We start from the raw sequence: 18219 nt of genomic DNA on the forward strand, positions 1-18219 counted from the left end.
TATGACCATTAAAATAAATTATTGTTTAATTATTGGGAACTACAATTAAAATAAAAACTTATTGCATTGATATTTTGATTTGAGAATCGATTTTACAACATAAAGATCTGGTATCAAAGGTATTGATATTTCAATACCACTAGTCTGAACTTCAAACTGATGCTAATAAACTCACGTGGCCTCTTACCGAAATGTCCCTGTTTCTCTTTGTGCTGGTCACAAGAATAAATATGTGCTGTATCGCACAAACACTCAGCTGTTCCACGGATGAGGCTGATGTTATGGATGTTAAGTGTGGAATATGAACAGCTCTAGAATGAACATGTTTGTATAGACGCAGCATTCAGATCAGTTTGAGGAATGTCCTGAATGGGCTTCATTGCAAAATAATTTGTTTTCAGGCAAAAGTCGTTTTTTATTTATTTCTTTTTTTCTGAGAGTTAGATCAGACGAAACACACACCACTGAAACAACAATCAGCCAGCTAGTTTAGCTTAGCTTAGCACCAAGTCTGGAAATATGTGTGAACTGCAACTAACAGACCTTTTTCACATGAGACATTAGGATATTTCCAAATCTATGTGCACAGGATCTAACGTTTGGCTATTACTCTGATTAAACCTTTTAAATTAAACTTAAAGACTAAATGTAGAAGGAAGCTCTGATGTGGTGAACTGTAGCCCCGTTTCTCCTGGAGGTACTCGCTGTGCTGAAGGCCGGCTGACTCATGTGGTGTTGATGGGGCGGGGGGGTCAGGGCGGGACAGGCGCTGCTCTTAGGCCTGTTTTTCCACCACACACTACAAAGCTCTGTTATCATGGTACAGCAGGAAGGCAGCGGCTCTGACTCAGCAAATAAAGTGCTTAACTCTCTCTGGACTGCAGAGCTGCATCTCTGATCTCCCCCCGGGAGGGGGGGGGGGTGGGAGGAGGAGAGATGCTGGTGGCACTTCACACAGATTAATCCTGCTAATGTAGGATTTTCATCATGTGAGCCTGTTGATGTCTTCTCCCTCTGATCGAGCTGGATTTATTTAACCTGGGAGAAGAGATTCCTCTCTGTTCAAAGGATTAAATTCCTGGATATTTCTTTGTCAGCTTCATGCAATGATATGTGATTATTATTAAAAGTGTTCTTGCACAAACTTGCATGAATTATTACACTTAAACACAAAACCCCAGTACGTTACCTAACATGCTGTTTTGATGAACAGGATGCCCCAGTTAAAGTACTTTCCGTGAGTTTACCTCGTTGTATTGAGCATCTGGTGGTGGTGATGGTGGTTTCCCTGCAGGTGGAAAGTTCAAACTTGTGACTGGGAACTTTCTGTCAGCTCAGCAGCTATATTCTGATCTGTTCACGGAAAGATTCTGAGCCACATTTCATCGAGCTGAGTTCATATTTAGCTCAGTTTCTGATCTGAGGGTTTCTCTGGGTGCTCTAGTTTGGGCTCAGACCAAAGGTTAGTGTGACTCTAAATGCAGATGTGAGTGTGAATTTGTCTTTCACCCAATGCCGAATACCAGGGTCCAGCCGGTCAGGAGGGAATGAGCAGTTATTGATAACAGATGGATGATGCAATCCTATTTATAACTCACATTTCTACTTCTGCAGAAGATTTGGATTTTCTGCAGAAATCACCATGATTGCATGCTGATGTTTATCAGGTTATCGTCCCTAATGTTAAAACATCAGTTTGGATTAATTGCCCGGGTTTGTGGTTTAATATTCTCCACATGCTACACTGCCCTCGGCCAAGACACTGAAGCCGACAGAGGAGCACTGTGAAGCGCTTTGAGAACATCTAAAGTTGAAAGTGTGCATGTAAACCATTTAAACAAACATGTCAAATTGTCGAATCTTGCCCCAAATTAAATTAAAAGTCTGAACGAATGTGAAGTTTAGAAGAAACAGGACTAATTTTTGTGAGAATCCAATCAGAGATATTTGCACCGTGAAGGTCCATCACGTTATAATTATGGTTCATGCCGTCATTTTACAGTTCATCTAACAGAGGACAGTGAACCAACGAGCAGAGCGATGCTTTGTTAAACCATAGAGCAATAAAACAGGTAAATGTAGAGGAAAGTGTGCTTGTTATCTGAGACTAGTCACACTGAGTCTGATGTGAAGTTAGTTGATTCTGGCTCAGGAGTAGAGTAACGCCTCAAACACTAATTACAGTAAAGTTTATTTTTTACTTTTTAACTTCCTGTTTCTGTTCCTTCAATACCACCCTTCCTTTCCCCTCTCATCCTTCCGTCCTTAACTCCCTCCTTTCTATTTTTCCTCTTTTCAGATTAGGGCTGGGTGGTTTCATACCAAATACTGGTGTTTCTTGTTTTTTTTAGTTATGATATGAATTTTTAATAAACCTGCCTACTGGTGTATTTGATTACACGCCATTCGTAACAAAGCAAGACACTGTTTCCGATTGGACCATTTTAAATATATGTGAGGCATAGTGAAGATGTAAAGGTCTGAAAAATTAAGCAGCAGAACGAGAAGAAAAAGGTGCAGCGGCAGTCATTTTTTTTTTGTTTGTTTGTTTGTTTTTAGGGTGACCAGACGCCCCCGATTTCCGGGGACAGTCTCCGTCTTGGATGACCTGCCCCCCGGCTAAAACTTTCCTCGAAAATGTCCCCAGTTTTAAAAAGAAAATAAATGTTGCGCGCGGACTACAGTTATTACGGTAGCCAGTCGTGCTGCTGTTTATGTTACAGATATAGCAGTTTAAATATGTTTAAATATGGATAAATATGTCAAAATAAATGAAACTGTAATTGTCCCTGTGTCTTTATTTCATCTTGATAACATTTTATTCTTTATCTTTTATCTCCAAGCTGTAATTGTCCCCAGATTTCCACATCAGCGCTAACACGGGGCCATGCAAACCTGTTTTCCTACTAGTGTGGGATTATTCTACAATATTTACTCATCATCACAGTAAAATAGTCCATCCTTAGTCAATCTACTGCATTAATTCCTCTCTTAACCTGTAGAAAATGTTGTGAAAACGTCATTATGCATAAAAAAAAACAAATACTGTGATATATATTTTTGGTCGTACGGCCCTATTTTCAGCCACGTCCTGGGGTCCATACTTTACTCGGGCGTGGTCCTTGCTGGTGAATTAGGGTTAAATATCTAAACTTCCACTTTCACAATATCTACAAAAGACAGGTCACTCGATTTCAAAATGTTCCAGCTGGGCTCTCGAGCTTTTCTTGCCGTGGTTTAGATGATTATCTGTTTTTGAAAAGAACGTGTCACGCTCTTCTGGATGTCACGAGGAAGCATCGGCCGACGCGCACACATATCTTTTTATGACATCGGCCGACAACGCGACAACTCCCGCCTCCCTCTCGTGCACGTTTAGTACTTATTAAAAAATGCTCCTGATTTCTTACAGAAGGACTTTTAATATTTACATTTAATAAGCACTTTTTACATTATTGTTCATTTTCTGTGTAGCGGTTGTGCATTCTTGGGAGGGACAGTGTTACTGTGGTTTGTGTTATTATTGTTGAGTGTTGGTTGCCGTCTATCTCGGCATGGGCACTGCTTATTGCTGTCAAACTGAATTGCCTTCGGGACAAATAAAGTTGTATCGAATTGAACAGATCAGAAAATATTTCCAGGAATTATACGTTTGTACAAATGACACACAAACACACACACACACACACACGTGATTGTTTCTGAATTTCATCACAAATGATTGACAGGTGAAATATACATCGCAGCGCGAAATAACAGCATGTTGAAATGAACGTAATTTGACATAATGTGAACAATACCCTCATGAAATACTGTTTTGATTGGCAGCTAGATTCAAGTTTTTTGCCCTTGAGGTGAACTCGACTACAAAAAAAAACTTGAATTAGGCAGACAGGAAGCAAGGAAACAGAGAGAGACAAAGAAAAAGAAGAGAAGGGGAGGAAGGAACCATCACATGCTGTTTGCGTCCACTTCAGTGCATCTGAGAAACAAGACAAACATTTCCTCCTGAACGTGTCTCTGTTTCACTTCTGTATCCTCGTAGGCTTTGGCACTTTCACTGGAGTTTCCTGATGGCACTAACTGGAAGACAACTTGTTTCTCTGAAAACAAATGTTACGAGTCGGCCTCTTTCGGTAGCAATGAAAGCACATGCATCTCCCGGTAAAAATCCAAATTAAAGCCGCTTGCTCTTCGGCGCGATGGCGTGTTAACTTCTACCTAACGTGTGCATGAATCCAGCTGATGTCGTCGGGTCGTTTTTATTTTTGCTGCAGAGAGGACAAATGAGGAAGCTGTTGCAACATGTTTGACTAAAGTTTGCTGTTACCAAGGGTCAAGCCACCAAATTAAAGGTAAAACAAATGTCTCCTTTCTGAGAATCGGGGCTGAGTTCTCACATTTCCAGTTTTGCAAAAAGGAACTGGGAAATAAAAATGTGTGCTAATGAATTAGCTATCCGAGCGTGGAAGGCACGCCGACCTTACAGTAACGTGAATGTACACAAGATTATCTTATTCATCTCTAAACTGAGACTGACTGCAGGTAAATGTTTTAGTTTAAGATCTAATTCAGCAGCTCTGCTTCTGAGAAACCGAAGTTAAACGTTCACAGATAATAAAACAAGAGGAGGAAAGTATCAGGTTGGACTCCTTATCCGTGGTGGTGGTGGAGGTGGTGGTGGCGAGTACCTCGTAGCATCATGCTCCAATCAGACAACATGTGATTAACAGGGTCAGTAACTCAAATGTGCAGCTTGGTGGTTAACAGGTGAAATGAAAACACTCTATCGGTACACATCGACAGGAGCTGGAGGAGACGGCGTGTGACACACAACAGAAGAAGTGAGTCTCTTCATCTCCATAAGTCACCTCTTCTCTTAAATAACAGGGAGTGTGCAAAGAGTCAGTGTCTGACTCCCAGAGAGTCTCAGTGAAACCTGTAGTCCCTCCGGTGAACGCTGGAGAAAAACAAAAAAAAAAAGACGTCATGACCGGAGCTGACGCCGCTTAGTCACTCCACAATGTTTCTGTTGTAGTCGTACGACAGCCGCCGCTTGGCAGCAGCGTTCTGATTGGCCGAGGGGAGGCCAGGTGACAGGCGGCGGTTGGCGGTCCAGGGAGCAGGTCTGCTTTCCTGAAAAGAAAACTGAAAATCAGTAACGCGGCAGAAGATTGGTATGTGAACAGATAATTAGGCTACAACAAATGTGTTCATCAGCTTAATTATTCATGCACTCATTAAGCAAAACATCTTGTATTTCCATGTGAGACTGAAAAGCTTTGTGCATCATTTAGTAATTGATTGATGGGAAAATAACAAGTGGATTAAATGATGATTGGAATTTAAAAACTGAATTAAAGACAGAGGAGAAACCTCATGGTCTAGAACAGATCTTCAACAGGGTCTGCAGAGGTACTGCAGGAGGATCACAGAATCTTTGGTTGATTAGACATTTTTTATATATATTTTTTTTTTAGTTTTCCACTTTTAAAATTTATTTAAATACACATTAACATTTACTGAAGGGATAAATGAAGGCAGAAGACGTTATCTTTCAGTCAACACTTCTCTCATACGGCTCTTATTCACAGATCGCTACGCTATTTGAGATCTGTCAATCTAAGCCTCCTGTACACAGCAGGCCCCGCCCCTATCGCTGCTGAGCCAATCACAAGGTCGGATATTACACGCTGACTCTGTCAGGTTCCCCGCTATTGGCCGAGGAAAACAGCAATGTTAGCAGAAGAGAAGCTAACGGTGTAGCTCGCTACCGTCAACATCCATTCATCCGAGCTTAGATAAGTTGTGTGCTTCTTTTCAGGGTCAGACATTACTCATTAATGTGGAAGTATGTGTCCCATCACATGGCTTAGTGATCCACTGTCCCTACTACATTTAGCTACGTTTAAAGTCAAAACTTGAATCTGTCAATTAATTTCTTTATCTGTCAATTATATAAACACACACACCCATTAGGTGTGTTTATGTAGTTGCACCGTACTGTTGCAAACGTTTGAAATAAAAAAAATGAAAGTTTGAACCTATGCATTATTTGAATAGCTTAATATTGAATGCAAAATTATAATAATGTATATACATACAAGCAGCGCTATGCCGTGAAGTGTCAAAACCTGCAGTTCTTCTAATAACCACTAGAGGCTGGCTCTAAAAGTGAGTCATAGACCTCCATGTTAAAATGTTGTTTACAGTCTAGTACAGACATAGAATTGGAGCTAATTACTCCATTAATGTTTTTTTTTTTTTTTAAAATATAACTAGACTCTTTAAATGATATTAAGGCTCAAAGTTGTGCAGAATTAAAGGCTGCAGCTGCTTTGAGTGACAGGTGGATGTTGTCTCAGGTTGCTAGCTGTCTGCCTCGGTGTCACTCAGCCTCTTCTGATTCTTTAACGCAGCAGGCAACAGTCACTCTGTGCAGTAAATCTACCATTTGCATACAGTGCAGGTGCTCTGTAGTTTTGTGAGTCTGTAGGTACGTGCATTAGTCCTCCAGAATGGAGCGTTTTGCATAGAACAGCGGTCGCGTCATTTGAATAAAGCTGCAGGCTTCCAGGGCATCACTCAAACAGCACCATCAGTTCATTTTACAGGCCGTCAAGGCCGCGCTGACAAATCCATTCCGGCGGCCTTGAAGCTTCACAAATTGAAAATGAACACTAAGCACTTTGTGCTATGTCTTCTGCTTGAAATCAGAACCAGAGGGACTGAGAGCGGCGTATCGTATCCGGAGGAGGGAAGTGACGGTCTTTACTCACAGTGTGGGGCTGCTCCAGGTGTAAAGTCTTCAGCAGCAGGTCACGGGACACGCCGTTGGCTCTCTTGTATCTCTGGCCAATCATTTTGTTCAAGTCATGGAAACTGTCCAACAGCCTGCACGGCACAGACACGCAGAGCAAACAGAGACTCCATGAACAGATGTACGTTTGTTTTAAAGCATTCCTTTTGCTTCTTTTTCAATTGTGTTGAAACGCACAAAAATCTTTTCTTGATTTTATTTTTTTAATGCATAAATACATAATATATCTAAGCTTCTTTCAGATTAAAAGAAACTTATATATTTAGATTTTATTTTAGTGTTAATTTTCATGTGGATATATTGTATTTATGAGAAGATTGAGAAGAAGAACATTTCGCCATACTCTATACTATAGAGTATAGCGAAATGTATAGACTATACAACAAGTATGTTATAATTTATATTATACTACAATAAACAAGTATTATGTTCTCATCACTCTCGGCCTCTGAAACCTCCACTTCAGTCGCTTTTTTACACCTCAAACTTTCCAGATTTATTTCTCTGTCACTCAAACTTTTGAACTTCATCTAATAATTAGATTTCTGTTCTGGAAATGTATGTAAATGAGAACATATTTACATATGAGCTCTTTTGAATACATAAACCAAACATTTCAGAAAAACTGTGTGATACAAAGAATAATTATCTTAGTGCAACTAATTAGCTGGAGAAGATTCATGAAGCTTCATTTCAACATTCATCTAATAAGACTCCCTCGAATCCTGTTAATTAATTATTTCATTTATTAAACTCTTGAATAATGATAAAAGGCATCTCCAATACTCAAATGTCACGGTTTTGTTGGTTGCATCATTCAGTTATTTGCTCTGATGTGATAATTCTTTCCAACAGTTTCACTTGCAGTTCAACACGTTGACCACTTGGCGGACACGTTTGTTTTCATTTTTTAAAATAAAATAAGATATTTTATCTCTTATTTTATCTCTGCACACACACCTTGAACAGAGATGTTACAACATGTACAAAATTGTTCATGTTGCATTTAATAGGAAATTATTTTGTTATAGATGAACAAAGTTATTTTCAAGACTAAACAAGGGCGTGTGTTTAAGTAAATGAAAATCAAGATTAATGTAAAACAACATTGCATTTCTGTTATGCAGATAATTTGAAAGCTGTTCAATTTTTCTTTTAGAATAGAATAGAATAGAATAGAATAGAATAGAATAGAATAGAATAGAATAGAATAGAAAAACCTTTCTTTGTCCCACAGTGGGGAAATTGCAGTTTGCAACAGCATAAAAGTAGCTGAAAAGTAGCAAGAATAAACAGTGGGCTGTGTAAAAGATAAATAATAAGATTTTTAAAAAAATAGAATAAAGAATATAGAATTTTAGAATATAGAATATAGTATTGACATATATACAAAAAGTATTGAACTGCAACAAAAGTAATTCGATTGTAACAAAAAGTATTGAATTGCAAACAGACAGTGATTGTTTAAATCTTTCTATCAACCTCTCTTTGATTTGAACTATTGAGCTTATTCAGTGTGGACTGAACTGAGCAGTTCAGTCCACACACAAACCCTGCAGAGTACGACAAACACTAACACACCGGAGGGTTGGACCTACCCCTGGTCCTGGCTGGCTCTGCCCCTGAGGACCTGGGTCAGGGTGGGAACAGTATGGAGGTCACTTGAAGACGAACCAGGCAGTGAGGGGAAGGCTTCAGCAAAGACAGCCGCCTACAAACGGTGACGAAGAGACAACATCAGACGGCTTGAAACAGTTTCAAACATTTAGGAAAATTAATCTCACGTGCATTAAATATAAAGTTGCATATTCATGAAAAGCCCTTGAAGCCACGACACTCGTTTGAAACGGCTCATTAGAAAGCGCTCTCCTCCGCAGCAGCTTTGGACAGGGCTCATTTTTCATCTGCATCTTTGTGCTTTGAGTTTAATGTCCACTGGGACACTCCTCCTCCTCCCCCTCCTCCCTGTGGCGTCGGCTTCTTTTTTCATTTTTATGGAAAAAAAAAATAAAAAATTTAAAATAAAAAATTGCAGCATATACCGCCCTAATGTGACTCGCACAGCTCCGCAAAATGCTGATTAATTTGAAGTCTGAAAACTTAGTCACCCATCCCAGAGGGCGTTGTCAGGATGAGCTGTGTTTCCATGGTAATAGCGCAGGAAAGCGAATACCTCTCAAGGGGCAACATTACTTCTTCCCAAAGAGGATGGGATTTAGGGTCACAGACTCATACAGTCCAGGCTTGATTAAAATCACTGACCGACGCAGGTAACGCAGAAATCTTCCCACCTCCACCAGAGACTTTAACAGCCGCCACTGCTACATAAAAGCACTTAATACAGAAACCCAGTAGCAGCCTGAGCCCACAGCTCACCAGTTATTATTGCACCTGTTTAATTCATCTGCACGGTTTGGTTCATCACTCGGCGTGCACGGATTTCCACATGAATAACTTTCACATGATCCACAGGGGAAGTCGGTCAGGAAATTACAAATAACCCAACATCAGGAAGCGCGACCAGGTGTTGAGAGTTCGAAAGAGAAATACCAGGTTGTGATTGGTGGAGAGTCCTCCTCTGCCCTCCTCCGCGGCGCTGCTCGGCCACCACTGCTCCACGGCGTCCCGGCCTCCATCCTGAGGGGGGTCCTGAGGAAAGGCCGCCCAGGTGTCGTCTGATTGGTGGAAGGAGTCGTCTGTCCAGCCTGGCGTGCAGTGGGTCGACTCCCTGGGGACGGCGTGGTTTCCCAGAGCTGTTTGCACACACACACACATATAATCAGACCTACAGCGACTACTCTAGTCCCGGCTATGTTGTGCTGTGAATAGCCGTCTTTGCCCTCATTAGACTGACCAACTGAATCTATGTTACAGTTACAGCATTAACAGGAATACGCACCGACCAGGCATAACATTATGACCACCTCCCTAATATTGTGTAGGCCTCCAAAAACAGTTGTGACGGGATGCTGTCAGTGGGGGCCTGTGGGTTGAGGGGAGGGGCCTCTGTGGATCATCCCACAGACACTTGATCAGTTTGGGATCTTTTGAATTTGGAGGCCAGGTGACATCCACAACAATGGATCTAAAAGTTTCCCAGCCAAACACCGAATTGTCACAAGATGGTTCAACGTCATTTACTTCTGCTCAGTGTCAGTGGTCATAATGTTGTGGCTGATCGGTGTACATTATCGTTAACATGTCTCTGCCTTCGTCACTAATTAGGATGAACTGATAAAGGGTCAAATAACACTGAATTTACTGAGATTTTGATGCATCTGAAGCCTCAGACTTTCTTTAACTTCTTTTTCTTGCCCCAGTAAAACTCTGAATGCATTTTGGAAACCGATTCCTATGATGAATGTATTAGATGTTGCAGTTCTACACTCCCTACAGTACTAATTTGGGGCCTGTATGAATTATAACTCTGAGTTTTCTGCTCCATCCTCCTGTTAATCACCACTGTCCTCTCCTCGCGTCGTGTTGCCTGCTGTTGCTCAAAAGTTGCCCGCTGCATCGGGAGCTGCAGGGACTCCTCGCGTTTGTGCGTTTGACTTTAATCACACCGAGGCGTCTGACTGCAAGGAGACGTTTCAGTGGATATTTGTATCTCCCTTTGATTCCTGCTGCCGCGACGCCTCAACGTGTTACTCCCCATTGCTCAGACGTTGCATGATGTATGTGTCTGACGCTTTACTCTTCTCTGCGCGTGAGAGTTTCTCTTCTCTTCACCCATTGCTCTATAACCTGAGGCTAACGGGAGCTTAGCGTCCTCCTCCTCCTCCTCCTCCTCCTCCTCCTCCCTTTACCCCAACTCTGAATGATTAATACGGTGCATCGAGAGCGAGAGATCGGTTAGGAATCCAGGTCAGGGCAGACTAGAATCTCATCTCCACTGTGCTTACCAAGGCAAGAAACTACTCCTCATATTCATCACAAACTGTTACGGGTCAACAATTTTTAGATTTCAGACTCTGAACAGACAGGCTCATTTTTATAATATTAATAACAAATGTTATGCTTATTAAAGGTGGAGTGTGGTAGTACTCAAATGTTTCTTTGTACATGATCTCGACTTGTTTTCTTTTCTGAATGGAAATGATGCTTTTTAGCTCAACCTACCAACTTTTAATTAAATATTTAATGCATCTGGATGAATGGAGTTGAATTGTGTGTATCAACATCTGTGTAAACTACCCAATCTTGTAACTTTTGTGCACATTAATATTGTTCTACCAGGATGTACTTTCATAGAATATAAATGATAAATCTTCAGCAACAACTTTTGTTTGTTTTTGTTTTTTTTGTGGTGCACATGAGAATCTTTAAAACTCTGCTAAGCCTCCTCTGACCCCACAGTGGAAACTGGGCTTAAGTGACTGAGGTGATTAGCTAAACGGAGCAGAATGAAGGAACAGAAAGTCTGATTAATACTGGCTGTGAGAGGAAAACTACAAAGGTCCAAAGACCTTGTATGCATGTGTGGATATGTGCTGTGAAGTACTCATGTGTTGATTTGTTTGATTTGCAGGAAATGAGTTGAGTTTCTGTAGAAGTCCCTTAAAGAAGTTAATACTTAAGATGTGTTTCTTTTCCACGAGTGCAACAACAAATCGTGTGTACGTCATCTCCTTCTCATCGCTTTCCTCCACCCTTTAAGTTTGTGTTTTTCTTTTCTTTAAGTGAAACTTAACTCAGGGTGTAATAATCCTTTAGTCAACATTTTAAAGTAATTGTCATTTAGGTACAAATGACAATTAAACTGCAAACAGGTTTTAACAGTGTGCATTCATTAGTGGAAAGCATGAAACAACACCAGGATTGTGGGAAACTCTCGGTGTGTGAATGCATTCCTGAAAGTGTACTAAAGGTTAAAAATGCTGTAATACTCTGAGCGTGTGTTGCCGTTCACATTATTACTATTCCAGCACAGCAGCACAGAACGAGCCGATCTCCCCGTGCATCTCTACCAGACTCTGCTCTGCCTCTGAGGCCTGCTGGCGTCAGCCCTGTCGACTTCAACTGAAACACGACCACTCAACATAAAACAGAAAGACAAACCTACGAAAGGCCATGTGAAAGGGAGGCGGGAGACACCACACGAAGAACAACAAACAGCCGCGGGACTCACCATCACTCTCTCCGCTCCCACAAGGCACTGAGGCAGACATGGTGAACCCCTCGCTCCAGGCCGGCTCTCCCTCCGCCTGCATGAATACTCCAAACTCATCCTCCTCCTCCTCCTCCTCCTCCTCCTTCCTCCCTTCCTCAGTGGCCACGGTGGAGTCTCTCTCCTCCTCCTCCTCCTCCTCCTCCTCACCCTGTTTCTCCAACTCTTTCTGCTTCCTCCTTTCCTCTTCCTGACCTCCTTCTCCTTCTCTTGCCGCCGCTCGAACCAACACCTCCTCCTCCTCCTCCTCTTCCTCCTCCTCCTCTCTCCCCTTCCCCTCCTCCAGACAGGGCAGACCGGTTGCCATGGATCCCAGGAGGGGCAGCGAAGGGGCAGGATTAGCCATGGAGCTTGTAAGGGAGGTGGGGGGAGAGACGTTGATGTTGGTAACTCGATTTGATCCAACATGGGCGATGCTCCCATCCTCGTCCTCCCATCCTCCGAATCCGTCTGCAGAGTCCTGGAACCTCCTGTCTTCATCTGGAGCACGATTCCTCTTTACTTCTTTGTGATTCTCCTCCACGGACTCCGGCTCAGACTCAACCGTCCTGCTGCCGTCTCCTTTTTCACCGTCGCTCTCAGAGATGGGAAGATCCCTGTGATCTCTCAGAGGTGAAGATGAACCAAGTTTTTCCTCGTTTTTAAAGAAAAACTTTTCTGTTTCGTTCACAGTGTTGTTCTCATCCTGTGGCTCGATGATGAGTCCAGGTGATGCTTCTTCCTCTTGCTGATACCTTCCACGGTGGTTCTGGGTGTCCTCTGCATTGCATATGCTGCCCTCTGCAGGAACGGAGGACTTGCTGTTCTCGCAGCATTCAGCAGGACTCTGAATCTTGCCTCCTTTTTCCTCTCCACCGTCTTGATCTCCTTCAACATGATCAGAAAATCCATTTAGTATCGATGCTACTTCTTCTCCTGGTTTTCTGTCGTTATGTGTGGAGCCGTGGATCGAGTCGTCGTGTCCTTTCACAGCATCAGGATGTGTATCTTCATCTTCCCCCGAACCGTCATCCTGGCTGTGAGAAGTCTTCATCTTGCTCTCACCTTTTCTCATTTCTCCAACATCACAGCTGCTGTGAGAGTCTCCATGAGAGCTGTTAGATTCTAGGTCAGAGTTTGGTGCAGCCAGAGTCTTCTCCTCCTCTTCATTCTTTCGCCTCTCCTTCCTCATTCCCTTCACCTCGCTGTACAGTCTGTTCGGGACGCCTCCTCCCTGACTTTCACCTCCCACGTTTTCGTCCTGGCTCTCCCTCCTTTGTGCTCTCCTTCCGCACTGGCTACAGGTTTTAGGAGAAACATTGTGGCAGCATGTCCTGCCGTCCCGCTGCGGGCTGGGAAACTGTTTGCAGTCCAGGCCTCCTTTGTCTCGCTCTTCCTGTCTTTCATCCACAGGATCCTCCCTGCTCCTCTGCTGCCTCTCTCTGCTCACGCCTGCTTTCTCCCGGCCAGCTGCATTACTGGACTTCCTCCATCTCCGGCCAGATCGCACTCTAACCCGGTTTGCTCCGGCCTGCGCCGGCGGAGTTGGCCCGTTGTCCCTCCTCCCAGCTGGAGTATCGCCTCCTCCCGTCTTCCCTCTCAGCCATCCGGAGGCAGCGCCAGTCGTCACACCAGGGCTGGGTTTAGCCGTCGAGTACAAACAGCTTCCTTTCTCTGTCCGAAGGAAGAGACACTGGGTCTGCGTCTTCCCGCTTCCCTCCGAGGTCTTCAGAGTTGCAACCGTTACCAGAGCTCCGATTCCGGCCTGTCTGGCGTCCACCCCCAGGGGAAGCCCGTATCCCATCCGACCCCACTCTCCGCTCAGGTGCACGTCTGCAGGCCTGGGGCAGGAGGTGGAGCTCCCGCGTCCAGCAGGAGGAGCTGTTGGGGCTTGCCCCGCTCCCAGAAGACTACCAGCCTTGCGCCGGTTCTTGGAGCACAGAGCCCAGGCTCGGAGACCCCTGATCAGCGGCAGGTCTCCCAGACCCAGCTCCAGTCGGCTGGGGAAGGGCAGGGAGGCTCTGGAGCACTTCTGGAGCATCTCCCGGGTGGAGCCCGATACGTTCAGGCAGGGGTAGTTGTTGTTGTTGTTCTGCTGCAGCATGGTGCTTGTTGTCGGCCTCATCTATGTTTTAGTGGTTAGTCCTCGCTTATTCTTTATTAAAATGCAGCCTGTCAGGTCAAGTCGAATTCTCATCTATGAGAGGAAACGCAGCCACTATCAGGAGCCTGTTCCCGATTCAGAGCCCGACAGCTCAGAGGTAAAAAGATCACAGTACAGAGAGACTACACCTGGCATTATGAAAGAGCTGAAATACTCTCAAGAATTCTTCACTGACTGATTCCGACAGCGGCACTGGAGAAAATATTTTTGTCGCGATGCAAAGGAGAGACGACTCTCCTGCTAACCTCATCTCTGAACCGTTCGCTCTGACAGCGTCTGACAAAAAAAGAAAATCAGAATCAGAGTTGTTCCTCTTTATCTCAGAGGAAAAAAAAAAAAAACTCCAGGTCAGATGTCCAGCTGTCAGCGCAGATGAGAGAGAAGCTATGAGAAGTTGGTTTTCTTCCAGACTGATGCTTCAGAACTACCCTCCCTGTCGGCTGGCCTCTCGTCACCGAGGGCCAACTCAGCCGTCACAGAACAACCTGCAGGGGAACGAGACACGGCAAGGGAATTAAAGACACATATACGTGCACAGAAATAGAAGACTTACAAGGAAAAACTGTTGTGTTTAAATAAAGAGTCAAGACACGATACAGATTACTCATCTCACCAAAGGAACTGTTAAGAAGTGAGAATTAACATTTTAACTGATGAGACAGACTGTGTCACTTTTTTACTGTATTGAAATCATCTTGTTTCAGGGTCTGTCAAAGGTTGTACATCTAATCCGGGTGGTTTCATTTAATACTATTCTTCCCCAAACGTGTCTCATTTTCATACTAAAATGTGCATTCACTGAATGTGCATCCTGGTTCCAGTTAGATTAGTTGTTGCATCAGCCCCCCGGGAAATATAACACAGTAAATATGAATATTTACTGATGCCGCAGCTGATCATAAATCCATGAATTCTCCTATATCATATACAGCTTATGGGATTTAGCCAAAGACACTCAATAAATAGGCTTGTGCCACGTATCACGTTCAGCCACTATCATCAGGATGTGTTGCTCTATGATGAAGATGAACCACACAGTGCACCAGCAAAACCACTATCCAACATGTCCTGAAAGAAAAGCCCGAAGCCATGATTGTTTCTCACCTGAATCGATGCCTCAGTGCGTCTCAGGCTCCAGGGTTTTTGATTTTATTTTTTGATTTTTAAATGAAGTGCCCTTCACTTAATGCCTCTTCTTCCTTATTGTTTACAGATGAATCCTATTCTCCCTCCCGGAGCATCCTGAAGTGGGATCAGAGCCACCGCATCTTTCCAGACGGCCTGCTTGACGCTACAAATGAGTCAAATCTGAATCCAACGCTGTCCCATCGTTGAAATCAGAGCCCGAGACAACAGAGGACGTTTTCTCCGTCTCCGTCTCCGACTCGTTCGGCCATTGCGCATCACCTCATCCGCCGCGGCTCGGCTTCGTGCGTCGTCGCATCTTACCGCAGTAGCCTCCGGTGTGCACGGCGAGCACGATGACGGAGAGCTAATTTGACTTGCAGCCCACTCACTGGTAGGAGGCGTGATTCGTGCCACACAGAGGCAGGGAGAGGTGAGGCCAGCGGAAGTGTATGGAGGGTTGTTGGTGCCACACTTGGAGCGAAAGATTTTTATATTTAACGTTTGTATTGGACGCAAAATATTCATTGCAGAGACTCTCAGAGCATAAAACAAATCTGCATTGTGTATGTGTTTAAATCTGAGCCACTCAGTTTGTTCTATTGTTGCAATATCTGAAAACATGTAGGTATATCATCATTCTGAACACGACTCTTAACCACCAAGACAAACCTCCTGAGACCCAAGCATTTGTTTGGTATTTCTTTAAAATAAAGTTTAAAATTTAAAGATTTTTAGCTATTAGTATGACCTATGAGTATAAAAAATGGACATCGTCTAACTCACTTTCTGTTATTTTAATATTTTTCTGCAGCAGAGAGAATATTTTTCATCCAGATGGACATTTTTTAAACATCTCCAGGTTCAACCAAGCAAATTCTTAGGTGTGAGAACAAACTGAGGCTGTGTTATAGAGAAAATGACAACCATTTGTCACATCTCTTTTTATTAATTGGATGAGTCCATTTCAGTAGTACTAGTAAATTTCCAGCAGGTGTCAGTGCAGCAGTTTTGAGAAAGGGCAACAGGGCAACAGGGCAATATTTATGTCCTGCTTCACTGTGTCTTTTGTTAACTTAGCATGTTAGCCCTCCAGCATGTATCATGAACCTGCAGCTGTGCTGTGGAAATGTAGAGTAGTAGCCATGAGAGCTTCATGTGGCAGGTCTTTATTTGTCCCCAGGCTGCGATTTCTGGCACGTGAGCTGCAAGAATAAAACACTTCTAAGAACAAAAAATAAAACAAAGCACAATATATATAGAAATTTGTAGCGGCTTGTTTGTAATAAATCTGGAGTTATAGTAATAGTTATAGTACAGTAATACTGGTAAAGATTATTTGAATTGTTTCTGGGGCTCAGCTGAGAGGGTCATGTGTTTTTGTTATGTTCTTGTTTATGTGGTTTTCCTCAGACAATGAGACTCCTTGTGTCGATAGTACCATGTGACAAATTTTTTACTTAGAGGCCGAAGCTACCATTTAATGTACCCAAGTACTCAAATAACGGCTCCCACACACTGCCCATTTCTGATTTTTGCCAGGATTTGGGAGGAGTCGCACACTGCCAAGATGGCGGCTGACGTGGCCACCGCACTGAGCTTCACTGGAAACATATGGATGATGGCACAGAGGGTTCATCCATCTTTAAATACAGAAGCTGGTTGATGCTTGAAGCACTAAATGGTACTAAAAAAAAAATAGAGACAAGTTACAGGAGCCAGAATGCAGCAATATGGTCAATTAGCTTTAATAGCCACACTTTTATAAAGCTTGAGGAAATAGCATATTTCCTATTTATAATAGTGATGAATGCTAACAAGTTGAAACATGTCTTCTGTAAAGACATTACCAGTTACAAAAAAGTGTAGCTGCAAATTTAAAATGCTGCATCACAACCCAATTTGAAACTTAAGGACCTAATGGGTAGAATTTATTGACATCTGGTGGCGTCATAGCAGATTGCAGCCAACTAATTAAATGTTGAAATAAGAATAAAACATTAAGTCCCTCTCCAGAAACAGATCTAGGCTGGCTTCTAGTGGCACCATTCACTCCTCATACCGCATTAATGTTCCCTCACATACACTTTAAACCCTGGTGCCTACGTTTCACAGCGTCATCACAGCAGCAGATGAGTAAATTGTGAACACACACACACACACACACACGCACACACACACACACACACACACACACAATAGGAAGACGTCATTCGTCCATGTGCAGTTTACCACTTTCTCCTTTCAGACAGCTTTTCAGCGAGCCTCATTCATGCTCTCTCTGTGTCGACTGTTTTCTGCATCTCCTTTATCTTGATGTTGTTTTAGTGCTTAATGTAAAAATAAGGATAATATTGGATAGGAAGGATATTGCTCAAAATACACTTAGCTTATTAAGAGTTTTTTTGTTCCAGTAGCTGAAATGCTTCTGTATGGAAATAATAATGACTTCCGGGAGGGGTTTGTTGTTTTCAGTCTCTTTGTTTGTTTGTTTTTTTGTTTGTATGCTTACATGCAATAAGAGTTCTGGGTTCATATGGATTCATACATTTAATCACAATACAGATTGCAGGGTTAAGGTTTCATCCTAAAATAGAATGCAATAAAATCTTTCCTAGTATTAATGCAGACAGTCTTTTGATATGAGTAAAAAAAGGTTGAAATGTGAGACCATAAATCATACAGGCAGTAGATCCACAGTGTGAGCATTTCCTGATGCATATATATATGTATATATATATATATATGCTTGAACAGTTTCAAATGGGTTTCCATACCACTGTGTGTTTTCCATTTTAGGAATGAATAAAAGTTTCACTGCACAGTGAAACTAGCTGGAAACTTAGCTGGAGTCAGAACAGAGGGAAACTTGAGACAAACACTGTCACTGTCAACCGCAAAAACGTTGTACTTTTAGGGGACAATACCGAAAAGCAAAATCACTAACTTGAAGTTTTATCG

At 42.8% G+C, this 18219-nt stretch overlaps 1 protein-coding gene across 1 annotated transcript; it reads right to left on the reverse strand.

Moving 5' to 3' along the window:
* Positions 1-3692: 3692 nt before the first annotated feature.
* si:ch211-14c7.2 (ABC transporter F family member 4) lies at positions 3693-17590 on the reverse strand. The gene is made up of 6 exons (XM_047594682.1): positions 15238-17590; positions 11952-14618; positions 9371-9573; positions 8419-8531; positions 6780-6894; positions 3693-5136 (listed from the first exon to the last, which is right to left on the reverse strand). Exons 2-6 carry the CDS (start codon positions 14092-14094, stop codon positions 5014-5016), a joined length of 2697 nt encoding a protein of 898 aa, XP_047450638.1. The 5' UTR covers positions 14095-14618; positions 15238-17590; the 3' UTR covers positions 3693-5013.
* Between the last annotated feature and the right edge of the window lie 629 nt (positions 17591-18219).

The sequence above is a fragment of the Mugil cephalus genome, chromosome 9 (genome assembly GCF_022458985.1).
Source record: "Mugil cephalus isolate CIBA_MC_2020 chromosome 9, CIBA_Mcephalus_1.1, whole genome shotgun sequence".
Classification (NCBI taxonomy): Eukaryota; Metazoa; Chordata; class Actinopteri; order Mugiliformes; family Mugilidae; genus Mugil; species Mugil cephalus.

What these genes read in the sequence shown, in the direction of transcription:
- si:ch211-14c7.2 (XM_047594682.1), bottom strand. Translation starts at nt 14,094, where the DNA reads ATGAGGCCGACAACAAGCACCATGCTGCAGCAGAACAACAACAACAAC. An exon ending in AGAGCCAGCCAGGACCAGGG is followed by an intron (nt 6,895 to 8,418) that starts GTAGGTCCAACC and finishes TGTGCCGTGCAG; the next exon opens with GCTGTTGGACAGTTTCCATG. An exon ending in ACCTGGAGCAGCCCCACACT is followed by an intron (nt 5,137 to 6,779) that starts GTGAGTAAAGAC and finishes TTTTCTTTTCAG; the next exon opens with GAAAGCAGACCTGCTCCCTG.